This window comes from Thermobia domestica, chromosome 4 (genome assembly GCF_964235325.1).
Source record: "Thermobia domestica chromosome 4, izTheDome1.hap1.1, whole genome shotgun sequence".
NCBI lineage: Eukaryota > Metazoa > Arthropoda > Insecta > Zygentoma > Lepismatidae > Thermobia > Thermobia domestica.
In genome coordinates this window covers 13,789,466-13,816,332 of record NC_137457.1, presented here as the reverse complement: position 1 = coordinate 13,816,332, position 26,867 = coordinate 13,789,466, and the positions used below count along the sequence as shown (strand labels likewise).

At 31.6% G+C, this 26,867-nt stretch overlaps 1 protein-coding gene across 1 annotated transcript in view; it reads right to left on the bottom strand.

Annotated features, from left to right (window-relative positions):
- Positions 1 to 3,500: 3,500 nt before the first annotated feature.
- LOC145683250 (uncharacterized) overlaps positions 3,501 to 26,867 on the bottom strand; it is a 102,260-nt gene continuing 78,893 nt past the window's right edge. Inside the window, exons 14-18 of the mRNA XM_081754622.1 lie at positions 25,253 to 25,555; positions 15,227 to 15,304; positions 12,916 to 12,999; positions 10,420 to 10,500; positions 3,501 to 4,619 (exon numbers count right to left, since the gene is read on the bottom strand). Of these exons, the coding sequence (XP_081610748.1) occupies positions 4,546 to 4,619; positions 10,420 to 10,500; positions 12,916 to 12,999; positions 15,227 to 15,304; positions 25,253 to 25,555 (620 nt within the window). The 3' untranslated portion in view covers positions 3,501 to 4,545. The remainder of the gene's footprint in view (positions 4,620 to 10,419; positions 10,501 to 12,915; positions 13,000 to 15,226; positions 15,305 to 25,252; positions 25,556 to 26,867) is intronic.

The following is a 26,867-nucleotide window of genomic DNA, read 5'->3' as shown; positions in this document are numbered from 1 at the left end:
GTGCATTTAAGTCATAAGCTAATATACTAAAGTTCTGGCCATAAGCCACATCAGGTAAAAATAATTACTAAAATCTCAAATTCCAAGTTGAGTATGCTATATCAACTTTAAGTAATATTAATTCTTGTCAGAAAACAACGATCTTGAAATAAATGCTTGAATAAAAGTAGGTCGAAAATGCATAATCACTTTACTCAGTACCGATATAAGTAAACACGTATTTGTCGCCTAACATTCAACACCGCGTAAGTAACATTTCACCAATTGTACAAGAGAGACAAAAACTGTTTGAAAACTAACTTTAGCCTCACTATACGCGGTGTTATTTTTAAGGGAATAACCCAGCAATTTGTCGTGATATAGGTACTGCTTAACTAGATTGTGCGCAATCATATACTGATTCTAAGTGTATCAAATCTCAAATTCGCCAAAATTGGATATATGCGGTGTTAAATATCAGGCGACGATATATATATATATATATATATATATATATATATATATATATATATATAGTATGCTCAATATTTTTAACTACTTATTATATGAGTAGTATTTTTATTACTGGCGTATTTCACCAATTAATATTGTGTTTTCTTATATTGAAATTATAGCATGTGTAATACGAAGAGAATAACTATCTGTCAGTCTTTCCCTCCAAGTTTTGTAACTTTTCTCCTGAAAGGGAGTTGAATAGAAAATATAAATTTACATTAATTAAAAATCTAAGGTCCGACATACCCTACTTGAGTCTTTGCAATATAGGTCGCTTTCATTTGACTAAAAATGTACATAAAATAGTGTTATTCTTTACCTCTTCCCAAAGTTGAACACATTTATTACGCATATATTGTAATCTTCAAGTTCCTGTCGTATTATACAAACAAAATTATCTATATAATGTAATATATAAGTTATTTAAATATGTGTATTTGCAAACACTAGTACTAAATTTAATAAAAATAAAATATATGGTTTGGTTGGTCCATTTCTCAAGTAAATGTGCTGTTAATTAGATAACACAATTGCTATAGAGATATGTTACTTTTAATCCATTTTCCACTACGATAATGTTTATAATAGCTTGTAATCATTGTCTCATTTAAAATTACTTTTCTAATGACAAATACCTTAACAAATAATTGCAATATGTTTCTTTACTAGAATTAAATAAGCTAATACATATTTTGAACAATAAGTAAGATACTGACTTACTAAAAGTTCAATACATAATACAGTCATGTGTTTTATACCTATGAATATGTAATACGTAATATGTTATATCTTATAATTAAATGTAACAATATGTCTAAGTAATTAGTAATTATTAATAGGATAACATATAGTTTCTAAGTATGATTAGTGACACAAAATCCGCTATAGTAAACAGTTTCTCGTAAATAAGACTTAAAAATAATTCTAAAAGCAACTGATGTTGCTCTCACTATCCTTCCTAAGTTTCTAATATAAACGACTAAATAAACAGCCGGATTCCAAATTCAAGTGCGCAAAAAGTAAAACTTTCATCAAAAGTTATAAAACCTTATTGACGAAATAAGTAATTCTTGTTATAGTACGTTTAGAAGTACGCCTTTCAAATAATTTTGAATATGTGCAATGAACAGAGTACATAATACAAGGCCGGTAAAGCATTTGATATAAAAAATTCCTTGTCAAAAATTAAAAGAAGTATGAAAATTACTAAAAGCTTAAAGCAGGTGTTGTCGAAAAAACTTCTAGAAATTTTGATTTATGTAAAACCAATAATATAATAACCATAGAGAAGACCATACTAATGACCATATAGAAGAAATTTCAAGTAAGTATAATTTTACTGAAAGTTAAATTAAATATTTAAATCTTTCTATATATCACAATTATGACTTAATTACTTCAGCGAGTGTGATGACAATATGTTCCTTTTAAGATTTCTCAACTAGAAATGAAATCAGAGAAAACTAACAGCAATTGAAATTGGAATCCAAGTCATTAACTGTATTACAATTAACAATTTCACAACATTACTTTAAAACTAACTAAGTATGTAGATATACTTACCTCTATGGCTCTAATAGTCTCAGTATATTATTTATAACTATTTAAAAAATATATTTACCTATCATGATTAAATACTACATTTTTATGCCAGAAACATACATTTTGACATATATTGATATTGAAAATAATAATAATGACAATAAAATTATTCAAGTATTGGCACTAGTAAGTTAAGTATTTAATAGCAATATAATTTTTATTATTTCTAGATATCTAAACTCCAATATTTAAATAGGATTGAAAACTTTGTGCAGAAATGTAGTAAATTTTGAGTATTAGTGACGACTAAAAGTAGATTAATTATTTCTAATAAAAAAGAAGGAATTAGAACAGGTTACAGGAATTAGAATAAGAAAATATTTTACCCAATTAGTTTTCCTTATTATAATGTTTAGATAATGTCAGTGTACATTTTCTCCAAAATCCCTTTATATAAATGCTGAATCTAACTGCTTCTGTCAACTGCTTTCAAATTACTAATTTCTTAAGTCAAACGCATACAACTAATATAAACAAAGGTTATATTTAAAATTAATAATAAGAGCAATCATTTTAAAATATTTATCCAAATATTGTATTACAAACAATGGAAACTAATATCGATAAAAGCGACTGCAACTTGCATTGCTGATTCCTATTAAATTGGAATAGATGAACTATTGAAATTAGAGGATAATAAAGTGTGAAAGGTAATGGAAAATAACATTTCTATTTTGGGAATATAAACATATATTTGTTTTTGCTTCACAAATTATTTTTGAGAAGCACCCTATAGAAAGTACAAAGTCCAGCACCATTTAAATAATGTTCTTTCGTTAAAAAAATAAAACATAATTTCCTACGTTTTCTTTCACATTCATAATTAATATTTTACTATTTCTCAAATTTTAACTTCTTGGACTTTTAACAAAAACAAAACAAGTTCTAAAATGAAGGATTTCTTAACAGACTACATGCATGACTCTTCATTGCAACAAAATATCTTGAAATAAACCACATATTTTACAGTTTCACCGGAGTCTACTTGTAGAAGAACATGTGATTTCAAGAATCATTCAGAAAGTACTAAATAAAACCTTAAATATTAAGGTGGACAACTCAAAGCCCTACATTTACATACAGTGTTTTGGTAAGATTAACATCTTGAACAAAGAAAAATAGCAATGATTGGACTGAAGCTTAGATTATTCTTATTTTTGAAGGTTTACCATTATTAACTTGTTGACTTGATAAACAGAAATACTGAATCCTTCTTCATCTGCATAAGCTTGAAATTTCTTTGCTATAAATTCTTCCATTTACGCAAATATTTTAAACATTTAAATATATATTAAATTTGTTACCATGCATTAGTTCCGTTATTGCTAGTAACAATACAAAACCTAAACTTGAACAAAGTACACGAATATCACAATTTTTCTTATCATTTTGCTTTCTAGTAGTAGTTATAGTGAAAGTAAAAAATAATGTATGTTTAATAATATAATTAACTATCTATGTTTTCATAAAATCTTTTTAAAATTGTAAAAAAAATGTAACAAGATGGTAGTTAAAATATGGATTGATATTGTAATATGTATGCAAAATAATAATGATAAAGTAATTTTAATATCTATTCTACTTATTTTCCCTTCTATAATATTTAGATAACCCAATTGTGAATTTTCCCAAAATCGCTTACTGTAATCTGGATCGTTTTGTTAGCAGGACATTATAATACTGTTTATTCTAAAACGTATACTTGAAGTCACTGTCAACTGCATCTGCCTGACTTCCTATTAAATTAAGTGGACCGGACCTAAGGGATGTAGGTGGTGTTATTATTGTCCTATTTTAGTCGAAGAATTGTTTGTTTTTAAACTTAAAAATTGTTAACTTTAAATTTAAACACCTTAAACTCATATAGAATTTGTAACAAACTTAATTCTACCTTGCATAGTAAAAACGCATTCCTAATCCACATATCGGGCAAGAGATGATGTCGAGTATTTTTTTTAAATATTTCCCATCCAAATTAACAAAGGTATTAAAGCATAAGAGTTGTTTTCCTTGAGTTTATATTTTATTGATTATATTGCCCAGTCCTCTAATTGTCTCAAACAAGAAACATAGTTATCAAGTAGGTACAGACGAACTGTGCTTGAACCCTGCATTTCCGTTGATAAATAATTTGTTTACTTGAGAATGGAAAATTAACACTTAATATTTATGTTTCACTATGAAGTAAATTTTTAGGAAGCTATAGAATTGAAATAATATTGTTACAATATTATTACTAGGAAACCACTACCTTATATTTACATATTTAAATGATATGTGTCTACAGTTTGTTTTGCTATAAACGTTTAATTTACATTGTAAAATAAGTAATATTTAGTATATTATTTGTTTCACAAGGCCATATTTAAACTATTTCTCATGTTCTTGTACTTATTACAACTTTTGTGAGGTAAATGGAACAATCGATTCAATAAATCACTGTCATTACTATGCGCCACTGATGAAAATATCCATAATCTTTTGTTCTCGTCGATTGTTTTCAGGTGAAATTCCATTCTGATCTGAAATTAATAATAATACTTAAATAAATTTATATAACAATACTATGTTTTATTATATATAACTACGATATTGGATGAAAACATCAAATTACAGCGAGACTCTCATAATACCTTATAACTATATTTTTAAACTCAAGAGAACAAAGCTAATGGGTTTATAAAAAGTTACTCTTTACTTAAAATCAACGTTTATGTTATTTATGTTAGGGAATTCAAATAATTGTATCATTTTGAAATAATTGGTTTAATGAGTGTGTGGTAGACCAATAACTCCCAATAACTCCGAGAATCTAAAATATATGACGTAGTCTACTACCAGTACATACCGTACACTTTGATCTGGAGTAAATGCCACTCGCAGCAGAGTTAAATATTGCTGTTACTCGTGATTTTATGTTACTTCCGTGGCTCTAAATTTTGATAGATCTCCAAATGCATCACAGTTCTGATACATCATGAATGTATTCACTTATTAGAATAAGATGCTCTGGGAATCATTAATTTCAATTCTTATTTACCAAGAAAATAACAGTTACTAAATAACATAATTTCACAGGCATTATAAGTACAAATCGTTTTCTTTACAACTAAAGTTTAATTTAAACAACAAGTCGCGTGGCCATTTCATTAAATGATTTTCGGTTCGATTTACGTTAACTTACGCTTTTTTCTACAGGTTGCAAAGGGCTATATAAGAAAGCTCTATAATTTAAAGTACGGTTTTCGTATTTATAGAACAAAACATGCTGTTTAAAGTGAGGGATGAACACATATAACAGGTTTATTGCTCTCCAGCGATTGTCGAAACCGAGGTCTCGTAAGAAAATATCATGTAAAATAGCCACTGGGAAAGAGAGGTAGTCAAATAAATATCGGTTCTTTCAATAAAGCATCAGAGAAAATGTTCCAACATATTATGTTCTATCTTACATGGAAACGGTAAGCGACACCTAAACTTATATATCAAATATATGAATTTATTTGGTCACACTGTATATATGAGCACATTTGTTTACTTAAGCTTTTTGTGACTATATGACTAGGGCATGCTACTTCCACATGGAACTTCCAGGGTATGTTCAAGTTGGGAATTCATATTTTCCGTATAACACACCAACGTTTAAATCCACGTCTCATATAGCCTCTATTCTGATAATGACGCTAAAATCTAAACCAATCAACAAATAACAGAGAACTTATTTCTTTCGAAAGTTGTGCCAACATAGCAGCAATCATTATGACAATTGCAGTTTTAACCTCTTCTCTCTTATGTACCCATTTTTCTTGTTCAAACAGAAAGAATAAAACCTTGTCTTTGGAAATTCTACGGAAAAAATTACAAGTTTAGAAAGTAGCAGACAACCAAAATGCAATCTGATTATCCTCAGTTCAACTCCTAATTCCTTTTCTCGTAAATGTTTCCCCAAAAATATAATGACTCTCTATAATGATACGAACACGTAATTACAACTGTGATAAAATTGAAAAAGTGAGAAAGTAATTATAGACTCTTTGCCGCTGTCTAAATGTCTTAAATCTAACAACCAATTACAGATTTACTGAGCACAAACGACCAAAATATTGCCCTCTGTACTACTCAGTGGCAGGTTGCCCTTTTTTTCAGATAGTTCCGAGTTTGCTTCTCGGAACGAGAGAATTAAAGAATTGTACGCACTATCATAGTTTGGATTTCACCTTGAAATGTATATCCCTTTGGGGATCCTATGCTACAGTTTTGTACCATACGCGTTTTTCATGGTACATTGCGTTATTTCTCTCCTATTTGAGCTTTTTCGTTCGTTTTTTTTGTTTGTTTTCCAAGTCCAGAAGCCTTGTAGAAGACATTACGTATGGTTTCAGACCGTCCTGCGTCCAGACATAGGAGGTGATGACGTCATAAGTCAATTTTTTTTCTCATTTTCTAAGCCTATGTTCAATATTTTTTGGCGGGCTTATTTTTCTACGTAGAAGATTGAAATTTTGCACAAACATTCAGTCCACCGAGTAGTATTTACCAGATTTTTTGTTCTGATGTCAGTGCTAAAACAGAGGGGAACCAGAGGGGCTAATAGGTGAAAAAAGGGATATTTTTACCCCCAAAATCCCGTTTCTCGTCATTTTCCCGCCTCATATACATGATGGAGACACGCGAGTCATACCATCTGAAAGACAGTTCCATTCTGAAGAGAATGACGGTCGAATTATTATTCTAGGGTAATTAGGGACGTCGCAGTGATTTTTTTTAAATATACTTCTGTATAGGGTAACATGGGGAAATTTCTGAACTTTTTTCCTGGCGGGCTTTTTTTTACACCTAGAAGATTGAAATTGTGCACAAACATTCAGTCCACCCAGTAGTATTTAACAGATTTTCTTTCAGATTTCTACGTTAAAACAGGGGGGTCCAGAGGGGCTAAAATTTGAAAAAAGGGAAATTTAGACCCAAAAAATTCCTTTTTTCTGCAATTTCCCGCCTTATATACATGACGGAGACATGTGAATGGTACCGCCTGAAAGGCAGTTCTAAGCTGAAAAGAATATGGGCGACACATGACCCTAGGATAATTAGGGATGTCTCAGGAAGTTTTTTCCCTGAGATCATAGTGTTTTGTGGTAATTTGGGGCATGGTGGGAAATTTTTATAAAATTTCTCCCTCCCTTACTATTCAAGATAGAAACTTGAAATTTGGCACACACATTCAGTATACCAAGTACTATTTCCCAGATTTTTTTAGATGGCTACGTTGACACAGGGGGTCCAAGGGGGGGCAAAGTTCGAGAAAAAAAATTCCCTCCCAAACTTTCACTTTGACATTTTTTCAAACTTCTGGTATATGGTATGAGCATGCAAGTGATACCATTTGAAAGCCAGCTCTATTCTGAAGAGAATGAGGTATGAACCATGATCCTAGGATAAATAGTGACGATACAGTAGCTACTTGACTGAAAGTCTAAAAAATAGCCCAAAAAGCCAGGATCCGGAAAGGGATATACACGTTTTGTACTGCCTCTATGCGTGAAAGAACACTACCAAACAATCAATAAAAAAACTGCGTTCATCCCTACTAATATATGCACGCATACGTTTTATACGTTTGGCATCAGTCCTACAAAATGATATTGACACTCCGAAATTAATGTTCAACATACTTGAATTTTAGTGTCCTGAAGAAAGTTGAAATTCATTACCTTTTATTAGCAGATATGAGTTAAGGCTCGTTTACAAAGAGTTACGTGTTCAGAAGTTCTGAATACATTTTTACTTTCCGTTTATGATATTTTCTGTAGTGTATGCAAGAAAAATCACTAATGAGAATTGTGTTTTAAACATCAAGCATTATTTCTTATCTGTAAAATCGCGTTGGTGTTAGTCTAGAAGGTGTTCATCTATCAACCACGCATTCCAGTTCGACCCCGTTGGGAAAGATATTTATGATTATCTTCACCTTTTTCAAATTGACTTATTAGACTCGTCCAAATGGGGAACCTGCGTTAAGGAAATCAGGAAAGAATCATGAAACACCAGCTTGGTTATTCTGTCTCGAAAGTTGATACCAGTTTACATTAACACTTTTCAACATGATACACAAATGCCTGAGTCTATTAAAATATTTATTTTTAATGCAAAAAACACGTTTTCCAGTATGAATTATTCGTCAAGAAAAGGTTCAATAACAAATAATATGACAGTAGCGTTAATGTTATCAAGCTTCAAATACGAACTAGTGTACAATTTTATTTCATTTATGTTGCCATTTCTCACGTGGTTAAGTAACACGTAAAATGCAAAGATAAATTAACTGTCACTTGAAGACAAAGTCAATTAAGATTTACTATCTTTAAGGTATAATTTATGATTCATACTTGAGTCCCTTTTGCTCAATAATTACATTTAAGTTATTCATGATAAAATATATCTAAAGAATGAAAGATTTAAATTTCTCAGAAACACAATTTCACATGCTGTACTGCGAATTCTTTCTTGTTAATTATTAGGCCTATTTTATTACCAGTAGAAACAAAAACATTTCTTCCTTAATGAACTAGTACTCAATAAGTCTTTAAAACTTTAATTAATATTAGAATTTTTACGTTTAAGCAAACATATATAATGGTTTCAGTGATATTATTTCACAATCAGATCTATGATTAGCATAGAAAGTGGGCTTATTCTTAATATCATTATAATATTAGTTTATAAATTCATTATTTACATTGCTATTAGTGTTGATAATAATTATTCCATGCAAGACGCGTAAAGAAAGTAAAGTCCTAAAGAGGAAAAAGTTATCTTGAAACATTTATTGCCAAAGATACAGCACTGGTTGCATTACTCTTTAACATATTCACCGCCGAAATTTAGACACTTATCATACCGTGGGAGCCCTTTTGTATTTCGATGTCATACAATCCAAAGTCAGCCCCTACTGGGAGGTGCGAGTGTCAATTGTTACGACCACCAACTAGCACATTATTCTTGAAACTCAGGTATGACATGACAATTTATGCAACAGAGATCGGGCAACTGTCCACTGCATTCAGTCATCGTGAATCAAAGGACATCTAGAATTCGCTCTCTCACCAAGTTTACAAACCCTCTGTCAAAAAAGATTCTCGCCCATTTCAGAACTCAGCAAACAGTTTCCACCGATTTTGAAATCCTTGCTGGATGAAACTGTTACTCACACTTGAGTCTTAATACATTGTGCGCCAGGTGGTTGCTGAAGCTACTGATACAGGTTTCACTTCCAGTCGAGTGACTTTGACTACAACGAAATACAAAAGTTTATCCCTCAAAATAACAACTTTCTTAAATCATGTCGTAAATATAGTGTCAAAAGTAGTGTCAACTGTGCTGTATATGTGACCATAATTGTTTCAAGTTCGCTGTGTGTTCTTTATGTTTACTCTCCTGGAGAAGTTCGGTTTCTTGATTTTATTATTATTACTTATATTAGTTTGCTAATATGCAATAAACTTCAGAGAGGCACAGTCAATCACTGAAGGAGGCATTCATATGTGGTGGGATGATCGTTTGTTCGAGCCTAGTCATGTGAGATTGTAGTTGATAACTTCGTCACCGTTTACTTTGTCGAGGTTATCCTATTTAATCCCTCATCCTGATTTTACCAATTCCTTCACATGCATTCATTACGATTAAAGATTTTTCAGGTTTAACCTATAGAGTACAATGATGGGACTTAACTACACCATTGCGAACTCCATTTTAAATAAGTTAGCGTCAGTATTACTGCCAAAGAACTAATCAAACATTAAAGCAACGAATTGATTATTCACTTCAGAAAACAATAATAATAAACTCGAAAGGTGGATTCAAAAAAGGTTGCTGGTAACTTCAATTTGACTATTGCTATTACTGAGTAGAAATCTATCAACATTAATACAATACCCAGGTATTATCACGAAATTCCAGAGAGTAACACATGTTATTGCGTTTAATGTTCGAACCATGTAAGATCATACTTGGACGTAATACTCCCAACCATACTTTATATGAAAAATATGTGCAATCTGCAATAGCAATTCAGTAGTGGCTTTATCATCAAGGTCGCAATACACTCAGTTAACTTTAGTAGAACAAAATTGTATCCTATATCAAAGGGTATAAATGTTTCTGCTAGTATTTGTTTGAATGTGTTGGTACCTTTAAAATGCCATCAATGTTTAGTAATTGTATTGCTTAAATTTTTAATAAATTCCATTAGTTGTAATGCTCCTTTAGGTAATTTTTTTCAATTAAACACAATTTACATTTCTGATTTAATGTAATCGAACTTACCCAATTTAGGATAATTATTTCCGTAATCATCTCTATAAATTTGACTTCCGTACGGATTGCTTAATACATTTCTCCAATAACCTTTGTATGTAAAAAAAACAAAAGAATTAATAAATATTTAGCTTAATAATTTTAAAACTATAGCTCTTTTGGCTTTTAAATATCGATATACTGTCAAAAACTCTAAGAAATTATTATTTTGATACAGAAAAATAATTAATTAAGTTATTTAAAATTAATTAAAAATTACTAAATATTCTATAATAAGTTCGAACAAAATGTTATGCTACTTCGTACCAAGGGATAATTATTTTTATCGTGTTCAATAGAACAAGAAATGAATCCTATCAAACAGTCATGTAAGTGTTCAAATGAAGCAAATATAACGAAGAAGTACACAAAAATGATGTTGTTCAGTACAACCTTATTGAAACCCTGGGTTTGATCCTAAAACCTCTATTACTGAATTAATGAGCGCCATTTTAATATCTGAAATTGCCGACAACGAATACTATTTATGGTATAGTGTAATATATTTGATGACAATCACACAAGTCATTACGTACACAGTTTGAATAATGTTTGTCCATACTTGGACGAAATATTACTAACCACACATTATAAAGTGTGTGCATTGTGCATTGGCAAATCAATACTTGCTCTGCAATAGATGAAATTATACATTTACCATTATACGCTACCATTATATATAATAATACATAACTATAAATACTAAACAGAGTTAAACAGATTACTGTAGAATACGTTTGGCGTGAAATTCAGCAAACAGTATTTATATCATAGAAAGAAATAGAACACAACTGTTTGAGCACTGTCCAGCTCTTCACACCCAACGCTTTACTTTATAAGCATACACTTTACGTATATTTTATACAGTATATTACTGTCACTTATCAAGTTATAGGAAAACGTATATCATTTTATTAACGAAAAATGATTAGCAGAACGTAGGACCAGCTGAACATACCGCTTACAGATATTTGTTTGTCAAGGAAATCTACGAAAAATGTCTTGTAAATATTCTATCGTGTCTTGATCGAGTTTATAAAATAAGCATATTAAGTTATGCATCTTCTCTCAATGTTTTTTTATATATTCAATGTATTTACGTTTCTCAGATTTTGAAAAATTTCAAAAGAGACCCGTGTTGGCTCAGTCGTAAAGCATTCACTGGAGTGGCGTGAGAAACTTGGTTAGATCCCAGCTCGTACCAAGTGTACTTTGCGGTGGGCAAACACCGTGTATATGTTCCTTCTCTGGGTTCTCCCGCTACCTCAATTTTATTTATTCCACCATTTCCTTCATTTCTCATCGTCACCTTATCCTTTAGTTTAGCCGACATAAACGTGGAACGTAAAATTTATATATTTCATTCTGAAACTATGGAGTAATATACTGATAGGCTATTGCAGTATATCTATATATAACAAGTAAGGATGCTTTTAATTTTGGGAAATGACGTTGTTCTCAAACTATGTACACTCAACTTTGAAATTGGTAGTAGAAAATCTATAACGGTTTGAAGCTATAGAAGTATACTAGCAGATATCAAGCTTGTTCTTTGGACGCTCAACTCTTATCTAAAAATTGCTTCTGGTTTTATTTTATAGCTAATGTTAGACGTTAATGCAGGGATGCAAATAACCATTTGCCCCGGGCGAGCTGTTCACCCGTGCGGGCGAGTATTTAATACCATACCGAAGGTAAGTAAATTATTTCCATTGTGGGAAGTGAGCTAGTAGCTTATTACTTGGGTGAGTAAAATTTTGTTGTTTATTTGCGTCCCTGCGTTAATGTTATATGTCCGTACATTACATATTCATCATATTGATTTTTTAAAAATTGTGTTTGATGCTACTCAACAGATAGTTGCGATAATTTTCATAAGATCGAATATTAAAACTAAATATTTTTATAAAATTTCTTAGTTTTCTTATGATATGACAATCTTCATCACTGAGCAGAAAGCGCAACTACAATATAACAATTCTAATAATTAAGTTTAAGTGATCAGTTGGACGCATCAACATAAATGTCTTACTAATTTATGATTGGTTACATGAACAACCACAAAGGTCACTAAATTTAACAGTAATTAAAAGATTTATTATTAAACATTATCTTAACATCCCTAATGTTTTTGAATTGAAAATGATTTTTTATAAACACGAATCCTAATTTAACAATGATCACTTGATAAAATGTTTATTATGAATTAATTGTAATAATAATCAAAGTTTTTATACTATCATAGCAACTTCTTGAGTTAACTAGATGATAAATTTTGTTGAAACCCTGAAATTCCATCGATATTCATAGGTGTTTTGTTAATTTGATATGATTAATTATGTTAAAAGAACCCGTTGATCCAATCGAATACTTTTTTTATTTAATACTAGGAAAATATGATTTGAAATGTTGCGAATTAAATCATCTTTATCATTAATTATTAAATTAATTTTTTTTTGCAGTTACCTGTATTTGTGGCTTCGCCGTCCCCTTGCGTTCTCCCAAATGAATTATGTAATCCATTCGAAGGATCTCGAACAAATGGTTGATCTATATTGCAAGTAAGAAATGGCTTTGATATATATTTTAAAATGAAATTTGCTTTGTACATTACTGTCTCAGATATAGAAATCTATTCTAGATATAACTTGGATATTTCTCAATTTTTACAACCACAATTCTATGTTGTTTGTTTTCTTCGAATTGAAGTATGTTTTCAAATGTCTTACAACAGGGATGTAGTCAGGAGAGCAGATCCGCCTCAAATCTTAACTCGAATCAATAAAGCGATATCAGAAACGGATTTGGCTTACCTGCAGGTTTCACCTGTGAACCCAATTTTAAATATTTGGGTTCTTAAATTCATCACAAAAACAAATATTGTACAACAATGTTGAAAAATGTTTTCTATTCATCTTACCCTGCATAACATTTTAGCACATTTGTTATGTATTACATTATTGATGTATGTATCTCTTTCTCGCAATTAATAGCTATGCGTCAAAATTTACCATACGCGGGAGTGAGTTGAAATAATTAAACGGAATGTGAGTTTTTATTTGTTATTATTAGTGAGCTCCTGGGGGCTGAAGAGTAAAATACACGATGGTTATATGTGACATTGACCCAGTATTATGAGGATATTGAATCGCTACCTGGTTTATTAGGTATTGAGATTAGTGAAAAGTCAAAATACAGGCAAAATATTATGATAACCTATAACTAAAAGGAAATTAGTCATTACTTTTAATTTTTTGCTAAAATATTAGTATTCCAACATAATGTAAATAAGGGAAACTAAAACTAACGTGACTGTGGTTCACCATGTGACTCACATGACAGCCGATCACACGTGATTAGTTCGTTGGCTTCCAACGGCATATTCCTTATTTCCTACATCGGTATGTACAATCTTATATAATAATAAATAATACTTTACATATACCTGCATATCTGTGGCGGTGCAATTCTTAAATACAGTAATTTACAACAATGAGTAATGTTTAATAGACAATGAGAGAATCCAGCTTTCAGTGTTAAATGAGTGGGTTATTTTTCTAAGATATCATAGATATGACAAAATGTTTCTTCACTACAAGAAGATAGTTATTCAAAGTCCTAATTTTCCTTTGGTAGTATGCCATGCAAGATAGAAGTAACTTTCTAGCTCAAGACGTTGAAACCCTTAATGTTACGAATTGAATAGGAAACTATGGGTGTTCCATGCATGAACGTCATATTGAATTAAAAGTTAAAAGCTTTTCCACTACTTACCCGGAGACATTGTTTTAAAATTAACACTAATTAAAAATGTTTGAAAACACACTAAATTTAATTTAATTACAGTTTGTGTTAGAGAGTAAGTAAGTTAAGATTGCATTTAGTAGGAACAATCAAATAACATGCATAATCAAGGCAACTAAAGTTAAACAAACTTTATCGCAAATTATTGGTAATATTTACGGTAATGTAATGTAAATAGTTAATATGAAAGAATTTTCTCACGTTTCAAACCTCTTCAAAATCGTACACGTTGTTAATGCATTATGCTATATTTATTTCTTATGTAGTAAATCTAATCTGAAGCTACATAAACTATTGAATAACAATAAAGAAAAGACTCGTCATGCTGTGTCAAAATCTGATAATTTTTGAGGAACTTATAATAATAATATATTGGTGGTTTCTTTAATATCAAGTGAATACGTAACTTCTGCATTGTTAAGTTTTACAACAAGCGACATGAAAATTTGTTTAGTTTAACCGTTACTTTTATGAAAAATATTTTTTTAGTATTAACGTGAGAATTGTTTCATTAAATTGACCTGATTCTTGTCTTATTACGACAGTAAACAAATAAATTGATCATAGATTTTAAAAAGACAGGCGAGAAGCATACATTAAAATTGAATAAAAGATAGTATGGGATAATATAAAAAAGAAACAATGTAAAATATATGAGACAATCATTACCTCAATTATCTAAGTAATAAAGGCGCTGATCTAATTTATCAATAGATCGGAATATCTTTGATCACTAAATGAAAACTTACAGTTGAAGTTACGAAATCAACTATCAATGTCTTATAAAAAAAATCTTTGAAAAACAGGCTCTAACTTAAATATTTTTATACTTTCTTCCTCTGTATAATACTTTCGAAACCTCAACCATGACATTAAATTTATTAAGAAAAAAAATTTATTCTTCTTGAGTAGTATAACATGACGAGAGCGTTTCGAACACTTTATTTAAACCCTTTTGTTTTGTTAAACTTACCGTCGCTATCCGGATCATAATAGTATATGTCATCTGGAAGGCCATTGTCGTAGTATTCATAATAATCATACGGATGTGCTATTGGAAATAGAAAAGATAATTTACAAAACACTACAGATGTATACAATATTAAAATATTCATTATATTATAGTGTACGTTGCTATGAAAGCAACTAGAAGATTTACTGAAACTTCTCTCACAAGGCAATACCACCCAATTAATCTTCAGTCCATTGTTATATTACATATTTTACTTTTATAACTACTGTATATTATGTAATGTGGAAACTAAACTTTATGAAGTGGAATTAATTGTAACTTCAAGGTCACTGCAATTAAAAGACATTCATTTATGAAGGTTCCTTCTTCCGTTGACAATACTGAAGTGTTTATAATTTCTTTAATTATGGTCTCGTTTTAATGATTCATAGTTCTACTGTGAGTGTATGAGTAAATCAAGCAGTTGCAGTTCGCCGAGTAACATAACACTGTAAACGGTACATTAACGAACAGACAATGATATCTTTATTTCATATCGACTTGAATACAGATGGGTTACAGGAATATTATGAAAATAACATAGAATCATTGCACTTGTTCATTTATTAATTATTAAAATCCTTGTGTCTTCTATCCTTACAGCAATTATAACATAAGAATAATGGTCTAGTGGAATACAATGAATATTTAAGCCATGTGAAGAATGGAACGGTATATGAAATGGGTATTTAGAATCCATAGGAACTAACAGGTAGGTAAAATTGGTTTATCTAGTCATGTGGTAAATATCACTTGACCATGCATATTGGTGATTTGTCAGAACAAAATAAGTAGTGTAGAAATAAGAAAAGCTGCCAGAAATAATGGGAAAATAGCGTTGCTTTTGGAATAACATACTGTTTTGTGATAGATTCTTGATAAAATCCCGCAAGAAATTAAGATGTAATTAACTGTTCACACAATGAAAAGGGTTCAAAATCTCTAGCTTTTATTCTTAGGATTAGAGATTACCCTCTGTAGTTATTTATTACAGTACCAAAGTTTAATGTTGGAAGCGTACGTAATAAACGCTAGGTCTTAAACATTAGTAGGTCTTTGTTAGTTTAATGCAGAAGTACTGTGGTAAATTCTAGGTTTGCTAACTACTATGCTAACTATTTTTACTTGTAACTGTACTTATATTACACCACTTTCGCTGTTTAAAAATTCCAATTTTATTTTTTAAACCTCAAATTCGAGAAGCAGTGTACAGTATAGGTGGGAGAGGAAAACACATATATCGGTTCTCCCTATATTAATTTTAGTAGTTTCGAAATACCACACTGAAATATATAAAAGATACATAATGTATTACCGCTACTAACAATCAATGCTGTATGTATCTGAATAGTAGTAGTAGGATGCAAGTTCGTAAAATAACACTCAGTAAAACCGGCCTCCTTTAGAAATCCAAACAGTATATTTAACTTTTAAATAGTCAAAAATTAAGGATTATAATATAACAATTCAACAAACGGCACGGCATTATGGTATTCATTATAGCAGGAAGAAAATTTGAACAGATTCAATCATAGTGTATTAACCATTCAACAGCATAAACTATTCTGCCTCGCTAAGCGCTAACTTGTTCGAACTAGTCACGCAGATTGGTAATAATCCAGAAATTCTAAACTATTAAAAAATCAAACGTGGAAAAGCTATAAGTAAACTGCCCAAGTAAAATAATGACAAACTGGCCTTTATAAGTAAGAATGATATGATAATTAAAGGAAAGGAAAATCAAGTTACTTACGTACCTCACTGACTTATTAAGCTAATCCTTGCTATCAAATAGGAGAAGTAGATGAATCGAGGTTACAAGACATCCCTTTATACTTAGTAAATATATTCAGATTTTAAACTTCCACAGAATTATACTTCGAATATCACTCGTAGCTTATACAACAACCATTTTTGATATAATAATTCAATCAGAAACTATAATACTGCTCTCTACTATAGTAGTACTGAAACAATACCAGAATACTTCCTCCCTTTAACTTTCCAACATAACTATACCCGTCTATAGAGGAAGCCTATCCGTCGTGCTAGAACGTCCAACCAGACAGCATAAGTAGCAAAGAAAAGAATGCAAAAACGAAAAAACTTCTTCGCTATATAGTCATATAATCAAATTATTCCTTGGAATACCTTTCTATGAATATCAGGTAACAAGTGACATAAAATTCATGGATTGTATATAAATATGAACTGTACATAAGTTATTAAGAAATACTGTATAATATTATTCGCGTTATGATGACGATTCATTATATATTCTGACAATTCATGTAAAAAGTCTACTGTTAGTTTAGTCCAATGCACATCTTGGAGTTTATTGGGGATAAATAAGCATTAAATTTGACCCAATTCACCATATTTGCAGGCAGTTTTACTCAACAAAAAGCATCATTATGTTCTTGAAAATGGCTCTACTGAACGTTGACATGATAATTTAATTTCTGATATACTATAAGTTGTTGAAATACTATAAGTTTTATGCTCTTCACAAACGCAATTAAATGAGTGTAGTATTTATCCATGCCATTGGTAATTCTTAATTCTTGTGTGAGAAAATATTGTACAGATAATCTTTATATAGTTTGCTATTGCTTCATTACTTATAACCTTGAATAACAGATGTTCTACAATATCACTCTATGCAAGAAGTATGACCTTTTTTACGTTTCTATTCTATTTTACCAATTATCGTTTCCATATAATCATCACTTATTATTGAAAAGTGCTATTTTTGAACTACAAAAAATAAAGTTCTATATTTCATTACAGAAACAATTTTGAAATTTACGAAAACAAAGAGTGTGCAAGTAAAAACTAAGTATATTGTTGGTTGCTATGATACTCAAAACGTTCGTTAGGAATAACTTGTAGTTCACTAAGAAAACGTGTGTTCACTTGCATAAAATTTAGAGAATCATCGTGATACATATCATCGATTTTCATTGCAATTTAAAACTTATGAGAAACTTTTGATGAATGTCTTACAACAAGTCATGCTTATCCTTAGATGAAAGTTCAGGATTCAATCAGAGCTCCTTCGTGGATAATCGGTTAGCGTACGCGAATTTGGCGAGTGAGATACGGATTCGATTCCTTGCGGAAGCTCATGTGGTCCGGATTGCACAGTTAATCACTAGATCCCGTCTTATATAGCCTCGCTGCTGAAAGGAACGTTAAACTCAAAATTATCCCAACTCGAGGATTCAAGTTTATGGATGTGAATCAATCCAAGACCAATTTTCGTATGATATTTGTAAATATTAATAATGGCCAATTTCAATTAAATATTTTATTCTAGAAATCAGTTATTTTCTTTGTAAAATATCTTTATATATTTTATAGTAAAACGTTTGTAATTGAAAAATGAATAAGTAGTGTTTTAATTAAAAAATTCAGTCTCAATATATTGTATTAACCTTGCTCTGTATTTTTAGGGAATTGTAACATAAACAATACAAATCACAAGGTTAAATGACTGTACCTACACAAAGTTGAATACGGTTCAAATGTATTGTATAACAAGTGAGCACACTCTCAACACATAGGCTTTATCCAATTATTGACGTACTTGTATATATGAGCCTGTTCCTGTTACCTGCTCTATTATTTCCCCTCCAACTATCATATTTGACACCGACCCTTCCTTCCAATCACCGTGACTTTTGTCTTTGTAACATTTATTTTCATTCCATATTCCTCGTCGCCCTTCCTCAAGTTTTCTAACATCTTACTGATTTCCTTTTCAGATTCCGAAACAAGCTCTATATAATCTGCAAACCGTATATAGCAAATAATCCTACCTATTAATTAAATGCAATCTTCATTTTGTAGGGTCTTTTCCACTATATCTTCTAGATGAATGTTAAATAACATCTAGATAATAATAACTAGATGATAGTAATATTAGAAAAAACCAATTGCGTCATTTTAAGCAATGAAGCAATCTTCACTTGTGTTTTTCATATTTCCAAAATAAGTGAAGATATCAAATTACAGCAAAAATATATAATTGTTATATTTATTGTAAATTTGTTTCTACTGTTAGAGAGGCATCGTAACTTGGATGTTTATCGATCTTTGTGTTAGGGTACTGTTCATAGTTTTCATCACTAAATAGTAAGTGTGGTATTGTAATTAATTTTGTTTAACGTGTAGATTTGAAATATGCAAAAATCGAATATTATGCTATTTTAAAACTATGTTAGATTGGGAATACCGTTAATCGATTGGTATGCCACAGTACGCCAAACATAATTTCCTTCTCGATGTTTGCGTCTTGCGAAACTTCATCAAACTTTATCTGTTAATTAAATCTTACAACATATTCTCTAGATAAATGGTCTGCCTGTACACATTATGCCCTCGTAACTATGAAGCTAAAAAGTAAAAGACGCTGAATTTTGCACAAGTAAAATATCGTCACGAGGACATTGTTTAACACACACTCCGACATTACCAGATTATCAGTGTTGCGAACGAAACAAAGTTTCCCAGTCGGATTCCAGTAAATTAAAACCATCTTAACATGATATTGTTTTTTTTCGATGAATATTAATTTATTGATGGACATTGTCGTACCGCTTGGGCACCATGGCTAAATGAGAATGTTATTATTAATTAGAGTATGATCGAAAAGTATTTCTCAATTTTTATTTGGTCTTAGTAGTCACTGAGCTCTGAGCTTTTCTGTTTCCGTTGTGACAGAATATCGAGGATATGAAGAACGGCGTCCTGTCTTCTATCTAACCTCCGAACAACGACTAGGATTTCAATCACGTGCATTTGACAAAAACAGACCAAATAATGTACATCAAGCCTTATAGAAGGGGTGACCAGCGTTTCTGGAATTGAATGCTGCTCGTCATTTCAAAAATCACTAGTTCATTAGTCTGCTAGAATGAGTACTAAAATAATAACAATAATTGCTACAGGCGGTATGAAATAGAAAACCTCAGGCTACCTCTAAAATTTGAAAATCGAGTACTAGATCGCGATTGAACACTCCTTCCAGATAGTATTGAATGTTTCATACCAGACCATACTGTTTGGGTTTCAACTCAACTAACTTACGTGCCCAGTACGCTTTCCTCGTCTCCGGGACTGTAAGTATGCTATAACTGTCCCCAATAATTGAACCACATTATACATATACTGTAAGCCCCTAGCATGAGATGCTTCAATAAGGAAAACATATTTCGAATTATAATTTCAAAAATTAGAAAAAAGAATTGGATATGTTTTATGGCTAATTAAAAAAAATGAATACTTAGTTTCTTGCAATAGTAATTGCAAGTATGTCTTACAAAGCTGAGACAAAATGTTTTAAAATAAACGAGAGCAAAAAAGCAAAACATGTTTTTTCCATTTTTATACAATTAAGAATTCATTCTTTGTTCACCATTTGCACAGACTAGGGAAAAGTTTATGTTTAGAAAAGGGCACGGGGCAGAGCTACGAAAATTTTCTGTTTCACCTTCATACGTCTCGCGTCCCTTTAATAACTGAACTTTTAGTGTTATATTGCGTATTTCATGTTGTACCTTGTTCTTTGATTGTTCATTAGTAAATGGCATAACTACGAAGGAATTTTGTATTAGCAATCAATGATTATAATCTGTAATAAGCACTCTATCATTTTTTTCTGTAAAAACACTCTTAAATAATCAGACAATGTATTTGCAATTAAGCCAATACTTATATATATCTTTTAACTCAGGCAATTCAAGTATCTGCACATTAGTCATTGGAAGATGCTACAGTGGACAGCAGCAACGAAAATATAGAAGGACATGCAAATATGTGAAATTTGACGAACACTAAAAATTATCTGTTTTCAATAAATGATCAGACGTAAGTATATTTGGAATCTTCAATTCTTAACAAGACCTGCTATCCTAGTTCAGAACATATTTTAGATTCATAAGACTATTAAGTAATTTAAAGACCTAAAGAAGTAAATAAAAATGTCTTCATTTTTTCTTTTAAATTTTCAGAACTAGAGAATGAACAGCCATTCCATATCCATAATTTAAGAAGAAAGGAACCTTACCTTACGTAGTAGCTATAACAAAAATATATTTAAAAAATTACACATGAGATGATACATTATATTTATGCACGAAAATTGTTGTTGACATCTACAGTGCAAGTTTGAATAAATTTTAAACTATCAAATCAGTTTGTTAGCATCCCACATGTAAGCAAGAAATTCATACCTATATACAAATCATATGTAAAATTTTAGAATTCATTAGCCTTCAGGTTTATTCTGTATTACATAATCTTTTTCTTAACTGCCTCAGAAGCAAACTTAGATCTTAATCCATATTGTTTGCTTATAATTATTTGTCATTATGATTGTGTCCGTATTAGATTATTATTTAAACGTTTCATTAGAAAGCAAAGAACATTGTTTTTCTGCAAGTTTATTTAAACCAATGCATTTGAAGTAGCATCATTTCTCAAATTATGCATAGTCTTAATTTTTTCAGAGACTAACTCCTCGAAAGTGCAGTACTTTCCCGTCATTTTCAAGACTAATTTAAAATCATTGTTTAAAATACCTCTTATTCACGTAATTTATGTTGTATATTGGAAAATGTCTTAAACTAATGGCTGCCACGTATGTTACACCTTTCTGCTAATTTCTTGTGAAACACGTCCAACTTTTTGTACAAAATACTTTGATCTCCTGTGTTTCACGTTCCACATTGAACCATTTTTAGTTTTACAAAATACTTTCAAGATATTTTATATCCTATGTATGTCCTAATTTTTTTTCGTAGTACATCTTCAATTGACTATGTTGCATAAGATTATTTTCAATATTGACAGTTCCAACATATTTAACTGTTCCCAAAAAATTCGATGCCATGACATAATTTATATCAAATCAATCGTAGACTGTTGTTCCAAAATAGTATAGTAAACCATATGTGAAATTAATCTAGGATAAGTTACATTATCTCCATCTATAGAATTAGTGCAATTTTACAATAAAAAATCGTTATTTTTATATGAACTGTATAACGCTGCGTTTTATTTTCATTTTTAATGCCGTGGTCCTATGTGAGCTGTATAAAGGACTGATGGCAACTTTTCTTATTTAAACAATTTATTTGTTTATTCAGTCATTCATTTGGCGATATTTTACCTCTTGAACTTCGAAAAAACCGAAATGAAATCTTTAAGTTTAACGTGCCACGGTTATGCCGGTTAGGCTAAAGGAGACGGTGATAATGAGAGATGAGTGAAATGGTAGAATGAAGAAAGTGGGAGGAAACGGGTGAACCCCGAGAAAACCCACAAGCACGGTGTTTGTCCACCACAAAGTCCACACGGCGCGAGCTCTCTTGAACTGCGAATAGCTACCTAAAACATACTATATTTGCTTATGACTCCACAGCGAACATTCCTTATAATATTAATTTAGAGATGTTACAAAAGATGGAGGAAATTCATACAACTGTCACTTGTAAATTATTGTCTGGTCACCGCAATTTCAGAGGATATCGGTGAGTGCAGTATCATGGCCAAGTACATTAGTACTGTGTTTTAAAAGTAATGACAAATCCCACTGCAATTGCAATAAATATTTTAAGATATTCGGAGTCTTTAAGACTCTTGAATGTACAGATCGTTTTAAATTTAGTGAAAAGATGTCAGACAGTTTTGTTTAGCAACGACAAGGCAGCGACGTTAGTGTCGACTACAGTAGTTTCTGGTAGTGACATTTTAGAGCAAATTCCGCATTAATTGAGAAGTAATTAAACCGCAGCGTACAGTGAACTAAGTGGACAACGATAAAATAAAATGGACGAAATTTTACCGATTTTCCAAAATTACCAAAGGTTTGGCGGTCGGTCATGTGGTGCGACTGTGATGAAAGAAGCAAATGTGATGAGTTTGCCACGAGGACAGTGACAAAGATGAGGACAGCACATGAATCTCATTAAAAAATACATCGGTTAAGAGGAAAAGCGAAGGAAGCACTCAGTTCCAGTTCCGGTAGACCGTTAAAGCTCATAATGTCTCACAAGCGTCTTGTGACTACCGCGCAAATCAGAGAGTAACTCAATCAGCGTCTCTCACAGCCTATGTCGAAGAACCTAGTCGGCCCACAGTTACATGACAAGCGGATGTGGAGAAGAGTTGCAAGGAAAATCCCACAAATACGGAGCCATAACTCTTTAGCACAACACCATTAATGACGGAAAGTGCAATATGAACGATTGATGATTGTAAAAGTGTGATGTAATCGGATGTGACAACAGTCACCTTATTTGAAACTAAGGTCTCTATTTATGTCTGGCAAACACACAAAGAAGAATACGATCCGCAGTACTTACGCAATATTGTGAAATACATATGTCGGTGTGGGATGCACTATTCTGGTTTTGCATCGGTCTACTGCTGACTATTACTGGTTAATTCACGAGCTTGATTTTATTGCCATTTCAGTAAACAATGAGCATCTTACAATCCAGGTGTCTTCGGACAATGGCGTTGTATTCCAGAATATTACTCTTTTTTCATATATGTGGGGGTGCTGTACCGTGGTTCGAAGAACATCAGGATTAAGTGAAACACTTTCCTTGGCCTTCTAAATCCACAGTGAACATAATTCGTTATCTTTGGACCTATTTTGCAAATACGTATCCGGCGCGGAACTGAGTGTTGCGTTGTATACATGATCCTATACTATTTTGCATCCTATCAATCATAGCTTCTATGTCTGTATTCTGCGTCTCATTGAGAACTGTTCTGAGGACTTAAGACAGTCTAAGACAGCTATTAATCTAATAAGTTGCATTATATAGTTGTTTCCATTAACTTAATAGGTATCTGTAGTTGTTCTTCAGCTAACAGTCAGGTAATTTGAACGGTTTTGCTGTCACCACTTACGTACAGTATCAGAGAATCAAACAACAACATGTTTTATATAAAGACGACCAAGGGAAGACCGGAATGTGATAGTCCGAAGAAGACGTTCAAGAGGTGTTAAACTATGGCCTCTTTTTGATTCATTCTGCTTAAATCGGAAGTTGCTGAAAACAACTACTTCCGATTCGAACTTTGATTGTTATTGAATAAAAATGGTAACATATAGCTAGAAGAGGTTTGCTGGAATCAATTAAGTGTCCCAGGAATATAGTTCTATTCTATTTCTACTTGAATTGGAAGTAGCAAAATTGCAGCACTTCTTTATCTTTAAGAGTCTTCATCCCGGCAAAATTAAAATACCGCTAATTTTACATTAATTATGTGATATCTTCAAATAGATAAAAGATAATTGAAATATGGAACAAGATCACCCTAGACAATATTATTTTGCGTAAGGTACCGTTATCACAAGTCACCTAGTAGCTTTATGTTTTCAGCTGTTTAGAAACGCGAAAATAAATGCCAATTTTCAAAATGGCTCGAAATCGAAAGCAGATAAGTGAGTCGTGATAACAGTTTCTCATGTAAAATGATATTGTCTAGGGCCCTCTTGTTCCACATTTCGATTATCTTTTATCTATTTGACGATATCACATAATTAATGTAAAATTAGCGGTATTTTAATTTCGCCGGGATGAAGACTCTTAAGGTTCTATCAAAGATGACAACAGCAGCTGTGTGGACTACAGTATTGTCGTGCAGCATGCGAAATCAACATCACACACATAAACAAATTTAAGTAACTACCTCCAAAAAACTTAAGCAGCTAAAATGTTGAAACTGAAATATAACCAGTCCATTGAGTGCAGTATATGTCATGAAAGACTAATTACCATTGACAGGATTGCAAAGCTGTAAACCTTTACAGATACTCACGTATTATACGTTGAATATACTACCAGCTCTCGGGAATAGATGTATAACGAATTTCCATGTATAACACTCATCCGAATGTGCTAAGTTAATTCTAATTAACATATTTCAATTTACAACATTTTTAATAAAGAAAAGTAGTTATTTTACCTTCTATATCATAATGTCCATAATAATCTGGCACATGTATTCTCTCTATTACGTTTAGCCTTGTGGGTCCATATGGAACACCTTGTTGCATCAGGTGACCTCCAGCACCCACTAAAGGTCCAGAAGGCAATTGGTGAGTGGTCATCAGTGTTCCAGGGACCATTGGCATAACTTCCTGGCCCATTGAAGGTGTATTGAGTGGATTTCGAGACATCATTTGACCTGCGCCTATTGGGACAACCCGCTCTCCTCGCTGAAACAATGCAGGGTTTCTTCCTAGCATCTTTTGGCGTCTTAAAAGTGCTAATTGAAAAATGTCAATTTGTTATTCTTATGTATTACAGAGATCCTGTGTAATTGTAACAAAACTGGAAATAAACAATTATAATTTTGTGTTTTTCTGTTACTACGTTTCACAGTTTACAGCAAAAAATACTTTATAAAATTTAAGAGTATTACATTTATTATACACAACCACCAGACAATACTTAACTAATACTTATGGACTAAATTCTGAAAAGAGAACACTGAGAAAACATTAGTCAGAACATATTATGCAGTTAAAGAAAGCTGGTGCCTAACACTTGGACAGAACATACGGTATTTTGGAAAAATTAGACGAAAGTGAAATATTTCAGTTTAACGTCCTACGATTAGGGCCTTTAGGCTAAAGGAAACGATGGTTAATACAAGTAAATTATGATGGAAAAAATAAATGAAGTTTCTGAGCTTTACGTCCCACAGTTATGCTGACTAGGCTAAAGGAGACGATGATGACAAGAAGTGAATGAAATGGTGGAACGAAAAAAGTGGGAGGAAACGGGAAAACCCCGCTCACGGTGTTTGTCCACTACAATGTTCATTTGGCGCAAGCTGGGATAGAACAAAGAACCTTATGCACCATAGGTGAACGCTGTACCACAGAGCCGTTGTGGCTCCAATGATTATGGTAGAATTGATGGAATGAAAAGTGGAGGGAAACGGAAGTATTTGGAGAAAATCTATTGGCACGATGTAGTCTACCACAAACTTACCTAACCTAGGATCAAACCAGTAACGTGGTACATTAGAGGCTTTCAATATTAGAAATAGAAGATTAGGCTACACATGTAAAACGATTTTTTAAAAATTATAATCCCATAATAGTATTGTAATAATATGGCAGAAAAGGTTCTAATGTATGACTTCCTAATAACAATACTAACATTAACCCTCATATGGTCCTTTAAATCTACGCACACGCCCGTCCTTCGAGTCTATTTGACCCCAATTATTTGATTTTTCATAAGAACATGCAAACATGGAACATAGACTAAATAATTAATCTAGTTTCTTGAGATGGCTTAATAATATTAATAATAAGAATATAGTGAATAATGTATATTATGAGAAATATAATATTAGAGATTGGGGTCAATATGACCCAAAGATCTGATGTGTTACTTTTTATTTAACAACGTTACTTAAACTAACCAACTATTAATATTATGATTATATAAAAATCTAGACTAGGTCGAGGAGTACTAAAATAATCAGTAACCGAGAACATCGTACAAAGAAATTATTGAAGAAATAGGTGTCCCTTGGGGTCATATTGCCCCCAAGGCCATACGAG